This window comes from Lissotriton helveticus, chromosome 5_1 (genome assembly GCF_964261635.1).
Source record: "Lissotriton helveticus chromosome 5_1, aLisHel1.1, whole genome shotgun sequence".
Lineage (NCBI taxonomy): Eukaryota > Metazoa > Chordata > Amphibia > Caudata > Salamandridae > Lissotriton > Lissotriton helveticus.
The window spans coordinates 1,533,790,545-1,533,815,286 of record NC_136065.1 but is presented as its reverse complement, the minus strand read 5'-3'; the positions used below and the strand labels follow the sequence as shown (position 1 = coordinate 1,533,815,286).

Here is a 24,742-nt window from a genome sequence, read left to right as displayed (position 1 = left end):
CCGTGGAGGTCAATTAAGGGTCACCACGGGTAGCAGCTGCTACGCCTGATTGTCCTCCATCCTCCTTTAACTCTAGCGCTGCTCTCTGTAATGAGCATGGTTATCAGAAACCTGTTTATATTCTCGGATTTCTAATTCTTGTCCTTTCTCTAAACTCTAAGCAGCAAATAGAAGCCATTGGTGGGCCAAGGGTAGGACAAGAAGTCAACCATCAGGAGCCAAAGGATGAGTTCTGGATGCAGTTGCAGCTCGCATGAGTCGCGGGAGGTGGGGGCCACATGGGTGTTCGCATGGGGAGGATTTAAAAATAAATTTAAAAAAAAACTTCACTTACCGGGTCCCGCATTGCCTCCGCTCCTGACCGGGTCCCGCATCAGGAAGCGGGCATCCTCCCTCCCCTTCCCTAAGCCAATCACAATGCTGCAATGGCAGTATTGTTTGGTGCGACCGGCTTCTGTAGGGAGGCTATTTTCTCTATTTAGGCTGCATGCAGGCTAAATAGAGAAAATGCAGAATGCGCATGACTGGTTTGGTCGGCCCCAGAGGGCTGACCAACAGTCAGGGTCAGGGTCCAGAAGCCAACCCTACCCGACCCATTCACCCGCCCTCCCCCAACCAGGCATACCCTTCTGCCCACGCCTCCCCGACTCACCCCTAACCAGGCATACTCTTCTACTTTCTCGCAGCGTGAGAAGCAGAAACATAAAATGGTATTTAAAATACCATTTTATGTTTATGCTTCTCGCATTGCGAGAATGCAGAGGGGCAACACTCCTCCGCCCTAATGGAGGAGCCGCCCCTGTCTGGATTCCTGTGCAAGATAAGTGGGTACTTCACGGAACATAGTTAAGGGCGCTGCTTGGTAGTCAAATCAGCACATGTAACTAACATTGGAGCACTATTGCTAGCAGTACCTAGGCCTACTCTTGGTGTAGGGAATGCGTAAGTTGAATCTGGTCCTACGTCCATGCTCCCTGGTCCAACCACTCACATGCCATCAGTACAGCAGCGTTAGCCAATGGCTGTTGTATATATTTTTGGTGTAACACGTGGGCATTTTGCGCGGCCTGTGGTCAGCAAATTAGTTGCACAGAAGTTTCCAGATGATCGAGATTGATCACCACAGCCGGTTCATCTGGGACATGCACCAGACGCCAGTGCATAGCGCCACGAGGCAGCGCGTGATACATGTTCACTCGTGCACTCCTCCGTGACCCTCTCCAGACGGCAGCCCAGTCTTAAAGCTGGCGGTTCGAGGCAGCTGGCGAAGGGAATAGATGGGCCCGTGGGCAGAGACTAACGGGGGCTGTGGAAGTATGCATGCTGCGTGTCTGTCACAGCATTGCACATTCCGACAGACGCATACCGCCGCCTTCCCACAGCTGAGCTCAGTGAGTTACTCTCGGTTTCTCCCACTCTCCAGGGCCCTGCAGGGAGGGGTGGGACCTGCTCGGGTTGCAGAAGAACAAATGCTTGAGCGCTAGGAGCGACCGAGGGAGTTGCGCAGACCCTGGGCTGTGGCCTCACGCGGGAGTTGACAGAACGCGCTCGCGCTGCGCACAGGCCTGTGCGTGGGCACGCGCGCGCGCCACTCAGTCACTCCCTCAGAACCTGCCGCACAGATGCGCCATTAGAGTGAGTTAACAGAATGCCAACCACAGGATGCACCGCAGATGTCACATTGAATTAAACAGCACACGTTTGACAGAGCATTTTATCTCTCACGGGCTCGAAAAAGCACAAATATGTCAGTAATGGAATCAACCTGATCAGAGCCGCAAGTATTTGCCACCAAGCCAGCTACTAGCGTAACGTGTTTCATTGCCAATTAAACAGAACACTAAATGCTTGCTTTACTCTTTTTTTTGGGGGGGGGGGGGGGTTTGCAAGTAGATGCCCTACAATAACTCTCTCCCCCGTCATGCACAAAGTTATCATCAATGGTGCCATTTCAGATGATGTAGTGATCAGTGATGTCATAGAATGACATACGTGTTGTAATACGTGTGGTATTTAGCAATGCGTGGCGAGGATGCGAGTTAATAGTTACGTTAGGACAGGAGTTATAGTTATTTGAAATCAAGCGTGGGACGAGGCTAACTGCCAGGGGGTCAAGGGATGAGCTCTGGATGTCCGTGCGAGATTAGTGGCTACTTCTCTGTACTTAATTAAGGGCTCTGATTGGTAGTCCTGGTGATAACACTAGTGCACAACTGTTGGTAGTGGCATCCAGGCCTACTCTCTGGGCACAGAATGTGTAAGGTGCTTCTGGTCGAGTGCTTCATGCGCCTTCATCCAGCCGCTCACTCACCCTCAGCACAGCAGCGTTGACCAATAGTAGGTGTGTATGTTGTGTTGTAGCACATGGGCAATCCGCGCTGTCTGTGGCCAACAAATGAATTAAACAAATGTCTCCAGATTATGGGGATTGATCACCACTCCTGGCTCGGCTGGGATATGCATCAGACCGGAGTCTTTAGCGGCATGAGGCACCTTGTTTTACATTTTCACTCATTCACTTCACTGTGGCACTCTCCAAATGGTAGCCCAGTCTGAAAGTTGGCAGTTTTAGGCAGCTACCATCATTCATGGGTCCCCTGAGACCTCTGCTGAGCAACTTTTGTAAGCGGTGTGCCAGAAGATTCTTGAAAACTTCTCCACTCTTCTCAGCTCCATAAATTTATTGGCGTGCAAAATATCAAACTATTTCACAGTGCCCAATTCAACTCCTAAGTAAGAGCTAGGAAGCTGCTGTACTAGCGATTCTCCAGCCCAAAAAAGCAGACCTCTGACTTTAAATGGATTCCTAAAGAATCTAATGATTAATTTAGGAAATATATGGCTGTCGTGGATTTACTTGAGGTGCTCCGAAAAGCAGAATATATGCATAGACAATTTAGCATACGTTTATGACTAACAAAGATTCATTATCACACGTCACTTTTCTACACTCGTGCATGTGGACATTTCAACCCCATAAAACATCCCCTCTCCACCCTGGAAAGGCTCCAACTCCAACCATGGAAACAGTAGGATTGCTCCTTGGACAGGCAGAACACTACTCGCAAGAGGTATGCAACTTCCCATAATGCATGACTTTGACTGTTCACCTACTTCGGCAGGGAACATTACTAGGAAAGACCACAATTCTGTTCCAACTCATAAAACGGTGAATACAGAAATTCTACTATACTGGCGTCATTCTGCGTTTGTAACTGCACTGTACAAGAGAAAAATAGGGACAACATATCTGGATGGGGAATTCACCTTTACATACGTGTGAGTCTGGGCTTGTGTGCTGTGCAGCCCAGCCCCCTAGAGGTACTCAATCCAACTCGCCGTCCCTTGAAAGGGCCCTCTTTCTACGTTTTCGACTGATTCTTAGAAATCTCCACCGCGGTTCCTGACATTGCAGCTATCACCGAGCTCAGCTTAGTTTTCTGTGACACACTGCTCCGATCACCAGGGTATGCATGAAATCTGTGCAAGAAATACGTTTTTTTTGTTTGTTGGGAGGGCGGGGGAGGGTTGATTGCAAGAGAAAAAAATCAAGCATCACTATGAGGTGTAAGCTATAAGGAACCAGCCCTGCCTTGCTTACACAATCGCTTTTCTTGTGCTCATCTTTTCTATCTTTCTCCACCTCTGTCTCATCTGTTCATGTATAAACAGATGCCCCATGCATACCCCTCTGCACCCTGCCTCTCTTTACCCTTGCAGTAATCTCATTTGGCATTGCTTCGTGGTGGTTGTAGTCACAGGTGTACGCCTGATGTTTTGTGTGGTCTATTTAATCATCTGTTTGCTCCCACCTCTTCCTCATCCAAGAGTGCTTAAAAGAACAGTGGTTTCCGCGTTCAACCCATTACTTTAATTGCCTCCTCCTGTAACTCTAGTCACGCATTCCTTCGCATTCAGGAGGCTCCATTACTCTAATAAGTTGTTCGCCTAGTGCCTCTGAACTTTTCCTAACTCTTGGATAAGGAGACTTTGGGCCCGATTAGGATCGCGGTGAATCCGCATCCTCCGGGCTGGCGGAACCCACCGCTGTACCGGAGGATGCGGATTCACCGCTGCGGACACAAAGAAGACCCCCCGCCAGATTAGGATGGCTGGGGGGGGTCATGTTTCCGTCCGCCGCTTTTCCGCCGCAGTCGCCTTCCGACCGCGGCGGAAAAGCTCTAATATAGCGGTGTCTATCAGACACCGCCAGCCATATTAGGATGCCGGCAGTCATGCTTTTCCACGGTGGGTTTTCTGCCGTAGAAAAGCATGAGGACATTGGTGTTTGGGGGCCCGTTGCGGGCCCACCAGGGGTGTTGGGGGGTGCACATGGGGGGTACCTATGGTACGCCCCAACATTTACATGCACAAAGCGGCAGGCACCGCGCGGTGCCTGCCGCTTTGTGCATGTAAATGTAAAACATGCCGTTTTAATATTGCGGCGGGTGCTGCTTCAAGCAGCACCCGCCGCGATGTTAAACATACAGTATGTGACCGCCAGGGTGGCGGTCACATCCTAATTTGCATGGAGGGACCGCCGCTGCCCCTGCGGACGGTCCCTCCACCTCTGGGGTGGCGGACGGACGTAGGTCCGTCCGCCATCCTAATCGGCCCCTTAGTTCGGAAGCTCTGCACAGGGGCTCGCCACTCTAAGTACTACTAATCTCATAATGGATAACTGTGGATCAGCTATACGTTTGTGAGGTGTTGGGAGAAGGCAGGCTAGCTCTGCATTAGTGTTGGGGTTCCACCTCTATCTAGTGTCTCTTTGTAGGTAGAGCTAAAGTAGACTTCGAGTGTGTGTGTGTGTGTGTTTGAATGACCCTGTGTGCGCAGCATATCTTTTCAACTGATTAATTTGGGACTGGTTCTATGCTTTGGTATGTCTGTACCATGAATGTGTTGCTAAGCAGGTCCTATTGCAGCATTACGTGGTTGTTGTTCATCCTGGAGAGTCTGGCAATAGTGTGTTGTTGATACATCACTGGCTGGGTGAATTCCTCCTTTCCTCATCGCCTCTGTTTGATGTGCTGCCGGTTACCTGAGAGTCAAAATGGGGCATTGACCCTTGGGCATGCTGACCATAGGCATTGTTTTCCTAGATGTTTTTTCTCAGAGCACTTACAGATGGCATTTGCCTCCTTGGGTGATGGGTGATTAATGTATTTTCAGAGCATAGGTGGTTAAGTGAATTTCCCAGAAGGGCAGTGTTGATTGGGTATTGGCAGATATTTGTCCCCTCTGGGTACAGTTGATTAGGCCAGTGTGCCTTTAGGTCTTCGGTGCATGTTTTCGTTGGGCATGCCTTGTAGGATGTGATCCTTCTTGAGATACTTGGCTGTTTTGATAGAACCCCAAGGTTTGGGTGATTGGCGCCATGGGGGTCATGAGATGGGGTGTTTGTACCCTTAGGACTCTGGTCGTTGGGTGTTTTCCTTTGTGGTTTTGATGGTTGTTGTCCATTAAATAGATTAATATATGCTTGGTTTCTGAAAACTGAACAAGGCTCATTTAATGTTGAGAGCCAGTTAGTCCTGTGATTTAGCTCTGTGGCCCCCTACTTGTAAGTTTTGACATCCTGCTTCCTTGCAGGTTCTCCGTGCAGCGCACCTTGATACTTTGCTCATCTCTATTTTCCCCTCTCACTTGCAGAGATCCGTGCCCAGCTGTTGGAGCAGCTGAAATGCCTGGACCAGCAGTGCGAGCTGCGCGTGCAGCTCCTCCAGGATCTGCAGGACTTTTTCCGCAAGAAGGCAGAAATCGAGATGGACTACTCGAGGAACCTGGAGAAGCTGGCTGAGAGATTCCTGGCAAAAACTAGGAGCACCAAAGACCAGCAGTTGAAGTAGGTGCTCACTGGATTTGTTACTTCGTAGACTAGGATTTACATATCTTTATCACATGAAAGATTTTGAATTAATTGGTTATTGGCATGAAATGTTGGGCATTGTTTGCAGAACATTTTAATGTCCTCGGTGTATTGTTTAAGAACATTATATTCTGTTTTGGATGATAAATGTGATGGGTACATTTTTCTAACGTTATTTCAGCTTGTAATTCATATTTCCAAAAGCTTCTTGTCCTAGAAATTCTAGCTCTGCTGAAAATTTCATCCAAAGTGTGATTAACAAATATGCGTCATCAGAAACAAGGATGACAGTTTGAAGAACAGCTGCTACTTAACAAGTAACCTTATCGTGGAATGTGTTGATGGGCGTCATCGATGGGATGTTTTCACATGTGAGGTCTCAACTTGCACCCCTGGGACTTCAGACTTAAGCCTGAGCAAGTTGACAGCTCTAAGTAACAGGAGGATGCACCATGAAAGCTTGTCGCATTGGGTTGATGCCAAGAAACCAACATCCTTTTATTGTATATCAGTATCTTTCCTACCTCACCAGCGTTGCAGAACATAGTGCAGTGTCTGTGTGACTGGCAGGAGCTTCCTCTTCCACTCCCATCATCGGCCCATCCGTGGCAGAACCATTTCCCACATGGGCCCACTAGAAAGATTTTGTGCAAACCTGTTGAGTTTTAAAGATATTAGTACATTCTATACCCAAAGTGCTGCTTGTGGATGATGGACAATGTTTGGTACCTTAGTTGGGATTTACCCACTCTCCTGCGCCATCTTAGGAAGGGAAAGCAAGATGGTCCCCAGGTCGCACCAAGACACCGTCAAAGTGCTTTTAAACCTAAATGGGGCATGCTTGAACACTGGATATGTTGAGATGAGTTTTCCACACGGATGTAAACTTAATAAATAATGTCATATCAGAATCACTTTAATTTGTGACAAATTGATGAGAAACCTTGACTTGCTGACTGCCAGCCAACCTTCAGCCATGTTCCACTGCAGATTTCACTCGTGGTGTGCCCTCTGGTCACAGAATTATCCAAGCGGGCCACCTTTCAGTGGTGGTTAGCGCCATTGCTATTATATTAGGCAACACTTTTGTAGTATCTCAAATTGAAAGCACTAAAATATGCTGAATAAATAGCAAATACTATGCAGAACTCCCCTATTAAACAGTAGTTTGTATTCTCCTTTACAGTCCTCTGGCTGATTCATGTATGGCGAAAAGTTCCTCAGTATTTTAGCACTCCTTGAAGCTCACACTTTCTCAAGTGAAAAATGATTTAACACATCTAGATCTGCTGGTCAAACATGAATCTCTGGTTCATCCATTTTGTTGGCCATTCCATGGACTTCGTATTCTTCTGCTCCAACACGAAAATTGTGGTCTTGCCTGGAATCCCTCTTCCTTTGTCAGACTATCATGCGGTACACTTCTCCATCCTGGTTCTTTAGTGCTGACCCAACCATGCCTCTTGTATACCGTTAGAATGCCAACCTCAGTCTACACTTTCTAATTCTTTACTCCACTCGAATCCAGCAAGCGCTCTATTTTTTTTTCCATGAACCTGGAAGCTTCCATGGATCAGGTCAATTCCTGGAATCGGTCTCTGCGACCCCATTGCCTTTAGTTGCTGTTTGCCTGTTGAATACCCAATTTTGGCCTTCTGCACCAATCTAGTCTCCCACTATTGACACTGATTTTATGAGAACTAGTAGAGTCACTTAGAAGTATGGATATCCACTGAGCCCTAATGTTACTTTTTTATAGAGGGCGTTGCACATGTACTGCTGTAATATAGTCTGTTTCTATGTGCTGCGGAGTCTCCCAGACCCTCTTTACAGGGGAAGAAGATTCACGAGCTTTTCATGGTTTGATCTTCATTCAGATTAACGGGCTTGAATAGGATTTCTGAAATGTTCGATGGATGCAACAACTCATTTTCAATCACGGCATATTACCTTTCCGCAAAAGCCACATTCCATTCATCCTTTCATACTTTGAGGCAGTATGAGACCCAATCTATACAAGATGACGTCCAGTGTAATAACACTCTGCTATACACATAATATGTTGAATTTTACACTTTTTAGCTTCTCCCTGATCGGAAAGTTTTCTATGGTGACTTTCTCCTGAGGGTTGGAGGCCCTCCCTGGATGTGTCTTAACTCTGCACCAGGCTTTATTAGCCCTTCCTCTTTCCGGTCTTCTATTGCTTTGTGCACCATGGAGGTGTGTATTTCATAATTCATCTTTGAAATCACAAATATGCTTCAGTAGCATACATTGCCCTGTTCCAGTGCATCATGATTATAGTGCATATGTAAACCGTAAATGTTCATACAGCATACTTAGAGCCTGTTCTATTCACGTCTGTGGTACATATGGGCATCTATCCTGTTGCATAGTTTGAAAATGTGTTTTATTTTTCGAGTGTTTATTTCTGCTCTTCCATTTTTAATTTTCTCCTAGGTGAGAATGCTGAACATGTCAACTTTCATTTCTTTCTCATCTTCCCTGGAAAGAGAATGGGGAACCCAAAGGAGGGTCTGATAGTGAAGTGCTATGTGTAGCAGCTGTTATTTTTTCGACTTTACTCCTAGCGTTCTGTAAGAAACCAACTTTTTTCCTTATTAATGTGCTGGAAGTGACCTTTACGATCACCATAATGAGAGCCGGGATCGTGTTGGATTTCAGGAATGTCCGAGGCTGTGATCCCTCAAGGTTCTCTAAGATCCAAACAAGGAGCACTTCTATCTTCCCCCAGATGTTGAGGTTTTCTGCGATCCTAAGCGTGTAATGGGAGGTAATGTCTCGAGGATCCTACAAGCACAGAGATCTCTCCGGGGTCATTGCCATCCGGAATCCTGCGAAGGAGCTTGTTGCTCTCTTCTGGAGTTGCATGGTTTCAGACGCTCTCGCAGGGACCAGAATTCAGGGTTGGAGAGGAACAACACACCCCAGCCCCAGTCACATAGCCTGCGTAATAGGAGCACAAAGACCTCTAATTATTAGTGGTGAATTGAATGAGATAATCAATGGACTATTGATTTCTCCAGTAATTGCACTGGGAGAGCGTTTATTGATGAATGTGGCTGAGCGACAAGCCCTGCTCCTGATAGTTCTCCCTGTGATATTTAATCAGTAGCTACAATCACTGGGTAGTAGGTTCCTACAATTTGGCAGTGGAGCACCCGGTTTCTTCATCACTACAGTCATACATATTCAGGGGTGTGTGCCATTTAACCCCCCCAAAAGAAACTTTCAGCTGGTCCAGCATGGTTGTAAAATAAAATTAAGGCTGCATAGTAAATTTGAGTTTGGGTGGAATTATCACTCGCTCATTTTTATAAATGTGCCTATTGGTGACATCACCGCTGTAATCACGCAATCTTAAATTGTCATGTGTTAGGAGCTCTTCTAATCCAGATTCCTACTTCTTTGATTCCTGACAGTTGTACTCCTGTGTGTAATGAAAACAAACATTGCAAAGCCACTAGGATTGTGGTTTGTAATGTTTGCTATTGGCTTTGCCCAATGTTTAGTTGTGTGGAAAGGTGAGCGTGATGACAAAACATCTAGATGCTAGAGAAACAGACCGTGGCAAAGCTAGTTAGACTCATTTTGCTGACACCAGAATTGGCTTTACCAGTGCATGTGTGATGCAACCCTTTGCAAAGCCAATTCCGTTGAGTTGACCCTCTAGGCTTCTATTTTTTTTATTGTTTTTGTAGTTTTTGTTCTGCTATTCCACGGTGGTAGCTATGTTGTGTCTACATCCTATGTGGTGGCCATCTTGGAATAGTATAACTACAATAAACAATTGAAAATAAGATTTGCAAATTTGCTTCCTGATGGTATTGGCCTACCTAATGCTTATGCCACAATTGTCCTGGCATCGGCAAAGCCGATAGCCACGGCAGGTTGGAGTGTCAAGAGCCTGCTCGGGTGAAAGGGCGCAGCTTTGGGATTAAGAGTGAATGGACTTTAGGTTAAGATGGGGAAACACGCAAGTGGCCAGAGTGGAAAAATCGCCAAGAAAAAGTTGTCCTGCAGGGGAAAGTGGGAGTGAGCGTCCAGGTGCAACGAGAAGAAAACGTGCCACATAGTCCGATTGAATGCTAAAACTAAAATGTTGTAGAAAATGCAAAAGGAAATAATAGTTTCCTGACGTCAGCATTGAAAGGATAAACGTCATCCTATCAAACATGCTAAATCAACATGCTACAATGGTGAGACAAACACAAGAATAGGGAGAAAAGTCATCAAATGGCGAGCAGGGAATTAGAATGGGCAATTCCAATCATGAACAAGGGACTGACTCAAAGCTCCATTGTAAGGACAATTTGAAGTATTATGTATATTGCTTTTTGAAGCAAATCTTCAATTCTTGTTTTTTGTAGCACCTATTTTTCAGTTGCTTTTGTCATTGCTTATTCCCCATTGCTGCACCACTATTCTCAATGAATATAAATAGAACAGCCATCATGGAATTGTAAAACAAAACTAGAGTATGTAGAATACCTTGCCAAGATGACTGCCATGTTTATACTTAGCCAGCAAGCAGCACTGCCTTATGAGTGCTGATAAAACAAATCAGGAAAATGGGTGTTACAGCAAATAAAAAAACCTTTAAGTCCGGCCTAGAGAAAGCTATTCTGTCTCTAGTTTTCTGTAATACAAAGTATTCACAAAGCAAATAGCTTCGGCCTTGGCAAGCAAATGCCACCATTTTCTTTTCTTTTTTTAAAGTGCTGCCACTTATACGTGCCCATTTTATACTCGCAATAAAAATCTTTGGTTTAAATAAAAAATGAACATTTATTCATGTGGCTGTTTTGCTAGTGATGCATTTAAATAAGACGCCTCTCAGATGTGCAGCATATATTTTATTTATGTAGGACACAATAAATCATCACCTAACCAAGGACCCACATCGCAGACAGTTTACAATGTTGCAATGCCACGTATCACAGACAGCTACATTGCTGCAATGCCACTTTAAATGCCACAACCATTTACAAAGGATGTAGAAGATAAACTTTAAAGCACTAATCTAACTGGGTACCCAAAGAGCAGGCAAAATTAATAGTCCGTTTTTAAGTTTAATATTAAAAGGTAAATAAAATAAGAACACTCTTTGAGGCAGGTCTGTCACTGAAGAGAAAGGAACTAATATAAGTGGATGTGAACAATATGCACAGGCTTTGTGCATTCACAGGCCCTTTGTGCTGTCACAGGCCCTTTGCCCAATGGTGTGTGCTAATGTGAGTGACAATTTAACAGGCTAATGGATGAAGCTCAATGACAAGAACCCCTTTATATAAGTATAATGTATATGATTTTTGTTTGGAAAAACAGTCTGGCGAGATGACTAAAGCTGCCACAAAGGCCATACTTAAAATAACATACATATACATATACAGCTGGACTAAAGTCAGCCCTCTTCATCCAGCCTTCTGTTCACGCCGTTCACATTTTACTACCCCCCCCCCCATCTCCGCATTCAGCATGGGGCGGTAAGTCGTCCCACTTCAGTCATTGGCCTTCTTGTACTGTGAGTGATGGCATTTGCCTGATTACATGGGCACATCTACTTTTAAAGAAATGCACTTCAGTGCTGTTGGTGGTGCGTGAATACTTCTGCTCTTCTAATGCTTTCTTTCCATTCTTTAGCTTTTCTTTTTAGGCCAAAACCTAACAGACAGCGCAGCTGTCTGGTTGTAAAGAACCTTATTGTGGGCATTCTGAAAGCATCCCTGGGAATGCGTTCCACCTATGGCTTACTATTGGCTTTCTGGTTTGTAATCTATTTGCCGACTACATTTTTTTACGTTGTCCAGCATGACTTTGCCCCTCCTATGGAGCATTGCCGGTTTACTGCATTATTTCACAAGTGCTCGCTTTTTGTAAACAAGCCCTTAAAATGTTATCCTGGTCACATTTGCTGTGCGTTAAAAGACAAGGGTCAAATGCTAAGCTCTATCTTCCAGGGAGCTTCGTGTTTACTTTTCTTTCACTGACTTGAAAGTGAAAGGATTTATCTGACTATCTTGCTGGGCACTGGAAAGAAAAGGATTTTACTAGCATGCAACAAAATTTCAGTGCCTGTAAATAAACTGCAAATATTTCAGAATGTATCCGAATTACGAAAGCACAAATGAAGCAAATGTTTGTTATTCTGAAATGTTGTGGTTACAAATATTTTAATACAATCAAAACAGATCAATACACTAGGTAATGCCATTTGCACACATTATCGATTGTGCGCTGTGTAGTTTTATCATGGAAACTGTATGTGCTTCAATTGAAAATGTGTTGTCTATAAGGAAGGGGCTAAATCGCCATGCATGCGTCACCTTATGCCACTCTACTCCACTCTTCGCCAGTTCATTGTAGGCCACTCTATTTTACTCCACTCGAGTCCACGACACTCTACTTCTCTCTTTGCAGTTCAACCCCTCATTCCACTCTTCTCTTTGCCGCTCTACTACACTCTTCCCCACCGCACTAACTTTAGTCATGCTGAACAGCAGCCATGCATTGGCAAAGCCAATAGTTCTTGCATATGTGAGACCTATTGGCTTTGCTGATGCTTATTCTTGTTACTCAACCTTTCGTATTTGAACTAGCTCGTCCGGTAGTGATTGGAAGCCAATAGCATCTTTTGTTGGTACCAATACGAGTAATTTTTTCTTTCCTGTGATGTCCATTAAAATTGCAAAGGGATTCTAAACTTTAAAATTTCAATGCAAGCATATGGCAGTTGTGTTTAATTCATGGGCACATCTTAAGAAGAATTTCTCCTTGATACGTAAGAACTGGTCATTGATGTCTTGGGTACAAGTCCTATTTATGGTGTAATTCCCCATAGTGTGGGTGAAAGTCACAGTTCTGTTGTAATTCCTCATCAATGTAGTAACTAAATTAACGTGTGTTTATAAAGCACACGTGCTCCGTTTTGGGGCATCTTGTTGCTGAATAAAAAGTATTGTTAAACAAATCATTGGTATTTAAAACACGTAAGCTAAAAATCTGTGCTTAGCAAAGTGTGCCGCCCGACTTGTATTTTGCGGTTTGTCATTGCATCCAGATAACAAGTAACATCATACCTGCAATAAATCAGTACTTCTGGCTTTTTCAGTGGTGGTTAGTTGCATAAAATAAATAAACAGCAACTGTGGCTTGTATATAATATCGAAAAAGCTTACACTTAAAGCCCTAGTGATACAACGACAATGTTGCTGCTCCAGTTTCAAAAAGAGAAGAGAAATCCAGAGAGAAAATGCCTCCCTTTGAAGGATTTTCCTTCCCCTACATCGCTCACCTGGCATGACGTCATGCCGTAACTACTCCACTAGTGAGGAGGGAGCAGTGTGAGCAGCGCACAATGATGTGCCTGCTGTCACTGCAGCCCGGAACAAAACGGACCGCCTGTGTCAGGGCACAAAACAGAGCCCGATAGAGACCCGTTTCGAGCCCCCCTGTTAAAAACTGCCGGTGCTCAGCCCGGCCCACTTAAAGCTCTGTCTGCATAGTCTAATTATACTGACAGAAGTCGGTGGAGCCATGTGCAACCACTATTGGCGATTACTGGTGCATTTTTTTAAATTAATTTTTTAGTTCATGGCACTTCTCCGTCAGAAACACCAGCTACGAAATGAGTCAGTAATACATACTGCGGCAGTACTGGTGCTTTTACGGTAGCACCTCAAGCACTACTTCCGATCTTAACTTAGGGCTAGAGGTAGGTAATTGAAATTTACTGATTCTAAAATACCGAATTTTACCGATTCTGTATTTTAGAATCGGTAAATGCTATGTAGCTAAAAAATCGGTAAAAATTACCGAATCGGTACAATTTGATAATTACCGAATCTGTATTTACCGATTCAGTAATTTCCTGGAGGCCCATAGGAATGAATGTGAAATTCAGTAAAATAGGGAAAGCTTCAAGGGTGGCAGGGTGTCACATTGACACCCTGTTGCACCCCTGAATAGTGCTTGTGTGCACATGTGGCACACATACATGCCCTAAGGGCATGTATATCTGTCAAATGGCACCGTTGAAAATGCACAGATTTGCATTTTCAAAGGTATTCGTTATTTACCACCAATTAATAGTTGGTGGTAAATAACGAATCCTTAAAGCACATGAGCACTCTTTAAAGTGCTTCCTACATGTCATTTACCGATTCGGTAAATACTGAATCGGGAAATGATGATTCGGTAAATACCGAATTGGTAAATACCGATTCGTTATTAACCGAATCCTCCCCTACATCACAATTGGCTCAATACCGGTCGGTAAACCTGAAATGTACCCAATTTCGGGTTTACCGACCGGTAACGGGCCACCTACATCTGGCCCTTAGTTTCCATGATGGGTGTCAATTTGTTTTCAAATATCTGAACCTGTGCGGTTAATAAGACGTTTGAATGTCCTGCAGGGCTTGTAGGCTACATACATGATCATCTAGTTTGTTGCACTTTGCGAGACTACAAGGCTTTCCGGGTGTTTCTGTTGCATGGGTGGATGTACCCATAGGGGACCAATTTCTCGGGCTCCGTTGACTTTGCCCGAGGCTCAGATTCCCTTTAAGTCTGTGCCCGGGGCTCATAACAGGCGCTCTGATCCGGCCCGTAGAGCCTCTATGTTTACTCCAAGCTGCTGAAAAGTGTCCTTTTCACGGTCTGCAAAATGTTATTTGCACGACTGTTGCCACGTCCCATGTTGTTGTTTATTATACACTCCTTCTAAAGACGTATTTGTGTGAGTCCCTGATGTTCAGGCGTCTCTGTACTGGCTCGCTGTGTGCACCACTGCACGGACGTGTCCGTAGTGATGTGTAAATGTGGAGGCATCAGCCTGAGCCGGCCCTGCAGTACTTACTGTCAGCCTTCGTTATTGCTGACTCGGCAACGTTGCAGGGCTTGCAGAACTCTGTCTGGTGACTCACTGCTATTTCGGACTGTAACTTCCCTGTAATTTTTCACTTTCTTACTCCTTGTGTATACGTAGTCCGCGCTCGTGACGCTCAGGGCTTCATTACCAGTTTCTGTAAATCCCCGTTTGGGCGCAAAGGGGCTTGCCGTCCAATTCGGAGTGTGAGTTGTGAGGGAAAACCCGCGCCTCACAAAAAATTCCCCAGACGCATTTTGCCGCTGGGAAAGCAGGTGGAATTTATCCAGATGCACCATGCTGGAAATGAGGCAAATCTGGTCATTGTTCCTCATTCCAAGGGTTACATCTTATAATGATGTATTGATAAAACACCCAGCAGCCTCATTTATACACGGTCGAAGCGCAAAAAACACAGGAAAAATGTGAGGGAAAGGGGCGCCCGGTCTGCTCACCTGTCCTCGTATTTTAACCATGTGTGCCCCAGCGGAGAAAGTGCGTTTGTCTGCCCAACAGCGTGTGTGGGTTTTTGTTTAGAATGGCAGGTGGGGGCAAGTGTGCTAAAACGGTTTTGTTTATGCTTTTTATTTATTTTATTTTTAAGCGCACCTTTTTCTCTTGCCTCCCGTGATGCTTTCCTGTGGCACTGACAGTGTGGTGGGGAAGCTATTAAAATGTCCCCTCTGTCGTGGTTGTGGTTTTGGAGGCTGTGGCATTTGAAAGTAATTTTTCATTTCTCAGGGTGCCGCACAGGTGGTACTGACCTTATCAATTCGCAACCCAGCCCTTGGGAGCCTAAACGCACTAGGTGGTATATTAGGTCGAGGGCAACATTTTTGCGCTCTCTCGCTTTCTCGTTTACTCTCTCGCTTTCTTTTACATTATCGCTTTCTCTTTTACACTCTCGCTTTCTCTTTTACACTCTCGCTTTCTCTTTTACTCTCTTTCTATTACTCGCTCGCTTTCTCTATCGCTTTTTCTTTTACTCTCGCTTTCTATCTAGCTTTCTCTCTCCCAAAACTGTACACCTGTATGTGGGATATAAATCCGCAAGAAAACTTCTTTCACAATCTTTAAATCTGGCGTAGGTCAATGTTTGCTCATGTGGAATCGTGGGCAATTGGCAAAAAATGACCAAGTGCAGTTAGTTACAAGTGAGGCCATTGGTAACTACTGCCCCCTGTAGTATTACTACATTGGTTTTTATGTGGACTCTTAAGGAGCATCCCACAACATCCACTAGTATCTAGCTTTCATCTCGTTGCAATTTGTCTCCAGGGTGTGTGATCTGCTTAGCCTGCCGTTCACCGCACTGCGTTTTGAGATGTGCCTCATGATTTTAGCTGTCACAGTGGGGCCTCCAGTCCCAGACTGAAGGAGACCTTCAGCCATGGATTGAAGAAGCCCATGAGAGAAGACCGATGCCCAATATTGTTAGACTTGCTTACACTGTTGGCATTGGGTGGCAGTGACCCACTGGTGCCATTTTTGACCTGAAGTCAATATGCTTTGGACCTTTTTGCCCTATTAATGACCCTGACCTACCACAAACCCTCTCATAACATGTTGTGTGTTTTCATTTGACGGCCAAAGTGGCCAAGGGTCTACTTAAACGCGGGTCCTTTGCTCACTTGTATCCAACCTGTACCTCAGTGATGAGGACTAACAAGTTCCAAATTGTCCTGGGGTTGCTTGTTTTCCCTTCAAGAGGGAGCCTTGCCTGGCAGTACTGATGCGCATAGGATGGTTATCCGGCTGCAGTAGCCTTGTGGTCGAAAAACGATGGTTTGGAATGCTACCCAGAGCGATTGTCTGTGGTTGAACTATTTCCAAGTATTTCTCCCATCACCTTTTGTGTGTTTAAATCTATTTATGTCAACAGGATGAGTTTATCAACAAGGCAATACCAGTGACTATTAGCGTTATGCTCCATCATCCATTGTCATTCTTTGACTGTGGAAGCGTATGCCTCGACCCCTGTGATTTTACTTGGTGGCGGAAATTAAGTATTGGCTGAAGTTTGTATTGGATTAATCGGCTGCAGTACCACAATCCAACGATCCAGCAGAGATTGGGTGCGGGAGCTTATGTGGGATGCTGATGCGCATGGCATCATCAAAGATGGCATGACTTTCCACTTCTCTGTGATGATGACATAGCAACTCCTTAACAGAGACTCCTCCTACAAGTATGTTAAAAAGCAATAGAAAGGAAAGAAAGACTATAGCAGAGATGAACAGCTGCCCTTTGTACAGGACTAAAGCAGGATTGTTCTTCCTTATGTAGGATAAATTGATGGAAGAGGAAAAAGTGGATACCAAATGAGAATTTTTTTTTAGTTTGTCTCATAATTTCTAACTTGTTTGTATACCTTAATGCCTTATTTGGCATGTAAATAGACTTATTCCAGACACAATTTACCTTCTTGCACACCTTAAGAAAGACTATCACAGCTGCTGGTACTTTGTGAAAACTTGCAAACCTGTATCTTTTATCTGGTTTATGAACCCGTTTATGAATCCGTAAAGCCGTAAATTTTCGATTTAATCTCTTTTCATTTGTTTTTGATTACACACCTTCTGGGGGTGACAAACTAGATTCATTGTATCAGATCCCAGGTTCCACTTAATGGGCATTTGTGTGAACATTTAGTGCAGTGTTCTTGTATTGGTTTCTTCCATTGAACTAATACTGTTAACACACTGATATTGAGTACGTGTAGGCAGCATGCCCAGTGGTGCCAACATGGTATTATTGTTGACATGGGTATGAGGTACCCATTCTTGCCCTTTCAGATTTTCAGACGTAGGGCATATCCAAAAGCCCCTTGGCAAATCCCTCCACACTGTCAATTGGTTATGGTTTCACAGGAATGTCGGCGACAGCCACCCAAAGCAGCTGCTAATTTTAAAGTCCCAAACATGATATTTTAAAAATGTTTGTGTAGACGCATTATTTTTTTCCACATCTTTTGCCTTGACGACAGTGCAACATTTCACAGAGCGGAAACTGTAATCTTTTGGAAACTCCCCTTAACATTGCTTTACTCAGAAGTCTCTTTGGAATGGGGAACTTGTGTTAAAATGTAAAATGTGTGACTGTCTTCCAGCAGCTGGGCCCGCTCATCTGCTGTTGCTTTTACATTGTTACCGAGGTGTGGAAAAATACAGTTTTGTGTAAATGGATATAGAACGAACAGAAGAAATGTGGGACTTCGCGAAGCTGTGGCACAGAGTGGCATGAGCTGGTGGGGGTGGGCAGACATGCATGTGCCATGCTGCATGACACTGTGCCTCCCCTCCGCCATCCTCACTCCTGGCAGGACGGATGGCATCAGATCTGGCACCGGCGCAGGAGGAGAGGCTCGTAAACAGCAGATGGTCGTAGCTGGAAAGTGTTGGCGAATGCACATGCCTAGAATTCTTTGGGTTTGCAGTGATAATAAGCAGTGTCATGACAGATCCAGGAATTGGAGGGGAGTTACAGCACTGCATTTCAGCACAAAAGACCAACAAACACAGCAAAGTCAGGAAGAAGCTACTGACAGTTGATCAATTTTATATAAATTAACCACATGCAGACTTCTAGAGGTTGGATAGGTTGCGGGATAATAGCGCAGTGCACGAGATGCGAAGGTTATGGTGGCCCTTGCCGCTATTTGCAGAAAATAAGGCGAGACGGTTTGTTGGGGCTGAACCCACAGGGGATGTACAGTTTACCACATCTCTGGGAACTCTCTCATTTGGTTTTACTAAATCTTTCCCGGTATCCATAACTATGGTGTGCCGCGCACTTACTCACTTGAGGGCAGTCTTGAATTGGGCAAGTTGATGGACATTAATGGCCTTGGTAGTTCGTTTTAGGTTACAATTTGGATACATCATTATCAAGTGATTATTATTTTTTTTTGCTTCTGGGTGTATTCTGTCCTGATCCATTTAGTTGAAAAGATTCCTCTGCAAAACCTAAAAGCTATGGAATTGTGTTGATGGGCAAGTTCATTCAAGGTTTATTTTAGAGCTTTTATAGAAGTGGTGGGAGACTGTCAGAAGGTAAGTCTAGCAAATAATCACAATACCTAAGAATGTGTACACCTAGGAACGCCTGCAACCTCATCTGGGGAGTTCCGCAAGGATCCTCCCTCAGCCCGACCGTCTTAACCACATAAATGATCCCTCTAGCCAGCATCATTCATTCTCGCAACATCAGCATCCTCTCCTGTACCAAAGACAGGCAACTCATTCTCTCCTGCATGGACTAGACGCCCAGCACCGGGATCAAGTTCAGTGCCTGCATGACTGAAATCGCCCACCGGAGGAAGACCAACTGTCTAAAGCGGAACATCAACAAGATCAAAATCGTGACCCGATACTACACATCAGAGCCTCCTCCTCACTTCTTAAATTCCGCAGAAAGCCGAAGACCTGGCTTTTCAAGTAATCCCACTCTGCCCTAGGTTTGGCTAGACTCACACCTGTTCAGTGCCAGGATACTCTCCCGGGTGACAGTGCGCTCTCCAAATCTACATAACATGTACATGACCCAGGCAAGTTTGGCAGGTAGGGATCATGGGTAGGGACAGGTGTGACTAAGGGTGCCTATTTGAAATGCATGTTGCCAACATGCTCTTCATTTAGTTGCTTCTGGAAGGTGTTTCTAAAAAACATCGGTAAACCCGATTTCACTGTTTGGCTAGATTTCTCGGACCCAAATGAATAGGTTTATATTCCTCCTCTTTGTTATATAGCTCGACACCAATCTCTGAAAGATATGACCCTTATTACAAGCTACAGGGTATCCAGACATTTTCAAATATTATATGGTAACTATACTCTGTTTGAGAACTGGCTGAGGCCAAGCATTTTTTTAATAATTTGAACCACCCTGGTTTTTATATTTGTTTTTTAAATTTAATAGATTATCAGTGTGATCTGCAACACCTGCTTTTGTCTTAGGTTGATAATTTGTGTAAGAGCACAATGTTTAACTTTTTATTTCAGATTTTACATTATGGTTCTGTCTTATTTATTTTTGTGTTGCACAATACCTTCATTAAAAATATGTAGTCCTTCAAGGAAGGGTAAGAGGGGCTTCCGGAGCCCTGACCACTTGTTGGTCTCTAATCCTCCATGTGTCAGTATAAAAGACAACCTAAAGCAATGCTGCACTGTACAATGTTGTGATAAAAAGGGGCTTCACCGGAGAGTATACAGGGTCAGGAGTGTGGTTGAAAGGTTCGCATTTGGGCACATAAGAGCATGATATGGTTCTAGAAGAGCTTAGACGGTTAGAAGTTTGGGAGCTGCAGAGAGTGGGGGTTGCTGCTGTCCCATCAGAGAGGGTTCCTGTAGGGCACAATGTTGCTTAATGTGATAAGTCTTTAGCTGCCTATGAAAATTAAGAAGGGTCAGAGCTTGCTGGTTTTTCAGTCCAATACTGTAGACTACAGTATTGGACTGAAAAACCTTTTTTTCTGATCTTGGCACTCCTTCCCTTCTTATTTATATTTATAGATAATTCTGTGGCTTGGACGGTGAACCACAGGAAGTAGAGTGCTACAACAGATATACAAATTGTTTATCTTGATTACTCTCTGGAATATACCCTTGTGCATACCTGGTCTTAACCCTCACCGTCATTTTTTGATTATTTCAGAGCTTGCTGGATCTAGGTAGAGTTTCAGCAGAAGGAGATGGGTGTTTTCCCCTTTTCCTGCAGTTTCTAACCTCCTCGTTTCCAGCCTGATAATGTTGCGGCTGTGGTTGTTGCAAGCCTTTAAAATCATGATTTTACTTGCAAAAGATGATGGGATATTCAACAAAGTTTCAGCAAACTTTTAAGATAATACATGTAGGTAAAGGGAACAAATTGAGTTTTTGGAGGGTTGACATGATCCCACCAACCAACCTTCGTTCGATTTATATTCAAATGGGTTGCAGCATATTAGGCAGGGTGGGGAGGGGGTCAAGTGGAACTCTGCTGAGATTTAGGGGAAAAGCCTTCACTATATAAAGCAGTGAAGTGATGCTAAGCAATCTTATTGAAACGCATTCTAGAGGAGAGGGTGCTGCTCATGGGTGGCTGATCTTTGTTGTTGGAGGCAGCAGAGACAGTGAACAGTACAAGAGAATTCCCTGATCCCCTGCTCGTTGTCAATCATGCCCATTGTTTCCACCTAGCTTTATTGCAGGTGCCCTTTCCTGCAATTGTTTTCCTAGTAGGGAGCAGCAAGGTCTTCAGGTAACCAGGGAGTCTTGAAAGCTCCACAACAGTTCTTTGCTTGTTTTCTAATGCCTCGCGTACTGTCTGTGGTGCTGATGTATTGACATAGCTATAAACCATTATGCAGGGCTGGTAGTAAAGTGAATGAAAACACAAATAGTACTGACGGAGGCCTCTATGACGATCTGAAGTGCTCTCTTTTGATGCTTACGTTCACCTACCTCTTTCATTTTGACGAGTGTAACTGACCTTCTGATGCAGATGTACTTAGGTGAAAGGGGAGGGGGTGAAATCGACTTGATCAGTTTAGTAAATTGGATTTGGACTCATTTGGTGCTGGCAGTGGAATGCCTTTCTCCTTTCATTATATGATCTGTTTTTTCAAACACCTTTAATTTGAAGCGACAAAGGGCCATGAAATTGTCCCATTGAGATAGCCACCATCCATCTGCAGCGCTTCAGAGTTCCTTAGATACTCCATCAAATGGGCTGCTCCTATTTAAAGCAAAAGAGTGCAATGTTGGACATAGAATATAACACACTGGCACCGAGTCACCACCGTGCTGTCAATGATGCTGTAAAGAGGAATTGTGGTTTATCAGCGCCACCATATATTGATCTGTAAACATAACCGTTCCTGTGGCCACAGCAAGCTTAGAAAATGTTTCCTGTTGTCCTGAAAGAGAGTGATAGCTCTCATTTAATGTAAACCCAACAGGAGCCAGTATTGGGTGTTGTCACATTAAGAGCCTGATTAAAAGTCTGGTAGTCTGAGGACCGCCAGACTCCTGGTGTCATGACAGTCCAGCCTCTGTCGCACTGGCGGTCCGACTGCCCGATTACGAGTCGGGTGGGCAGACTTCCCTGAGACTGCTGCCACCAGGGAACCGCCATGCATTGGTGCCAAGGGGTAGAGGCAGCGATCTGCTTGGTAGGACCGCAGCGGTCCCTCCAAGCATGTTAAGAGTTTCCTCTCCATCACGGTTTTCAAGGCGGTTCCTCCTCCATGAAAACCATGGTGGAGAGGAAACAAGCCCTTGTGCCTCACACCATTTGATTGAATGCAGGGGGCAAAACATATGCGCCCCTGTATGCACGCACCACAGTGTCTGCGCGGCATGGACTTTATAGTCCATGCCGTGCAGGAACAGTTTTTTGAATTCTCATTGCGATGCCCATTTTCTGAGGCACTGCCAGGGGACGCCAAAGAAAGCCCTCCAGACAGGAGGGTGGTGGCCCAAGCACTGGTTTGTGGTGCGGGAACAGGAAGCTGGCATGGCGGTCCGCTCCAGCACCGACAAACTCATAATCGGGCCCCAAGAGTCCTGCAGGTATGTCGGGTCCTTAGTGAGAAAGCACTACTTGTACTATTTTTAAGGTGACCAAGCCCCAGGTGTATGTGTTAGACTCTGATCTGAGATACCACAACATCTCACGTAAAGATTAAAATAATTTCTGTGTGTGCTTTATCACCCTGAAATGTCTCTTACGGGTTGGTGGTGCCTAATATATATTAATAGATACGTACTTACTAAAGTGGGGCAACCTAGATATTAAACCAAGGTCAGAATGGGTAACATTGGTATATGAATTTGTCAGTTTTGCATGAATGTTCAAGCAGTTGACTTGTTGAGCGATAGTGACTGCACTGACCATGATTTTGAGGGTGGGGGGAGTGGTGTAGGGGATGTGCGAGGTACTTGTTGCCTTTAATATGACAAATGTGAAAGTGACAAAACACAGTTAAAAGGAGGTAATTTTTTACTAGAGATAAAAGTCTAGAAGTCTGTAATGTTCAAAGTTCCATGCCCATTGGGCACTGGCAAAGTCTGGAGGCCTTGACTTAAGAAGGTTGTTTCAGTTGTAACACACTCTGAGTACCGCTAGCATAGTTGTTCCATGCAAGGTTGAAAGAGTCCAACAGGCCTGGAAGAGGCGTTGTGTAGACATTAAAAATGTGGGGTATAGAGCATCACCAGCCCAGCCTCTGTGAAGAGAATCTGCTTTTGGTGCTTGACCGGAGCTGGGGTTATAAGGCCCCACAATTGGGGATTTTAAAAAAGCAAGAAAACTCTTTCCATGCATCCCGGACCTCTAGCTATAATTTTGGAACGTTTTATAAAGCGTGAACCAAATCCGGAAGGGCGTCAGAGTGCCTCCCATCTTATGTTTATTATCACAAATGATGTACAAAAACAAAACCTGCACAGCAACACCACATGTTACAGGAGTTGGAATGCTGCTGATACAGCAACCTCACACTGTATCCCACACACTCCATGTTCCTCTCACTAGTGCGCTTCCCCCTGTCCCTCCCGTTGTGCTCCTGTGTGCTTTCCCGAACACTCCTTATTGCCCCCCACCCACCCACGCCCCGCGTGTTAATTTCTCAACCCCTTTCCTCCCCCCCCTATTGCTTTTGGGTCTCTGTTTTTTCTGCAAACAACCTCCCCCATGCTGCCTATGTGTCCGGTGTTGTTTTAGAGTATCCCAGCCCTGCCCTGTGTTGCTTCCACCAACTGTTGCTTCTGCCCCACCCACCTTAATAAAAACAAAAAAATGCTTTTACACATTTTTCTTTTTAGTTCTAGATTGAACTCTGATTGGTAACTAAACAAAACAAAAAGGCACCCGCATAATTTTGTAGGCGTGCACATGCATGGTGCGCGTACCAACAGAATGAAGAGCGCGGATGTGTCAAAGGCGTTTTTGTTGTTGTTTTTTTAAAACTTTTTAGCCATGCTGCATAACATACAGGATGTGGTGGATTGTGGCTAACCAGTAGCTTTATCACAAGGTAAGGTAGAATGCACACTGACATACAGTGTCCTACACAACATTTAGTGATGCTCAAGGCAGTGTGAAGTGTGCCACCATGGAGCGCGCTCTGTCCGTGCACATGTGGAATCAATGCACCAGCTGGAGCCTCGTCAAGTTACCTAACCCAGGATGCACAGCAAACGAATGAACCATCCAATGAAGTTCGGACAATGAGTTCACTTTTTCTTTTATTATTGTTCCAAGAGAAATCCATGATAATCCATATTATAAATACATTTCCGTTTAATCTTAACAGGTTCAACCAATGCCAGTCAGACTTTACTCCAAGACACACAGAAGTGCAAAATTCCTCATAATTCAAAGTGAAGATGACCATCTCAATGCATTTTGGGCAAACAACTGTCCTTCCTTAGGATGAACCATAATGAAAATGAGAACCGCATAGCAGCTGTAACTGAAAAGTTTTTCTTTTTTTAAGTTAAACATTTTTTTTAAACTTCCTGCAACCTGTTGTGCCTTTTAATAACCGGAAATAAAAAGTAGCACTCTCTATGCAATTGAATGATACTCTCATTCCAACAACATCCTAAATGCCCCTATCGTGATTAATTTAAAACCCATGCCTGCCTTGCATCCATGTGCTTTCTCCAAAACGCAAACCTTAAAATAAACAGGCAACACTCCTTGTGAATCCAAACTATGTGACTGCAACAAACCAACATTTAAGTACGATGCAACTGTGAATTCTACATACCTTCACCGATGTGATCCCCCAAGCATTCCAAACCATACATGTATGCTCTGCTAAAACCCAGCAAGAGTGTGAGATATTTATCAAATACATCACGTGTTGCAGGGCTTTAAGTGGAATGGAAAAACGGGGGGGGGGGAGAGGGTGGTCTCTCAAAGGGGTTTCAAGGATGGGTGCAAACTAAACCGTGGATCGAAAAGGATAAGTTTGATCACAAGATAAAGTA

General features: G+C 44.5%; 1 protein-coding gene across 2 annotated transcripts in view; it reads left to right on the top strand.

Annotated features, from left to right (window-relative positions):
• Positions 1–24,742, top strand: part of SRGAP2 (SLIT-ROBO Rho GTPase activating protein 2) — a 532,947-nt gene that overhangs the window by 184,919 nt on the left and 323,286 nt on the right. For both annotated transcript variants that reach the window (XM_078644579.1, XM_078644580.1), the window contains one exon: positions 5,656–5,848. In XM_078644579.1, the coding sequence (XP_078500705.1) occupies positions 5,656–5,848 (193 nt within the window). The remainder of the gene's footprint in view (positions 1–5,655; positions 5,849–24,742) is intronic.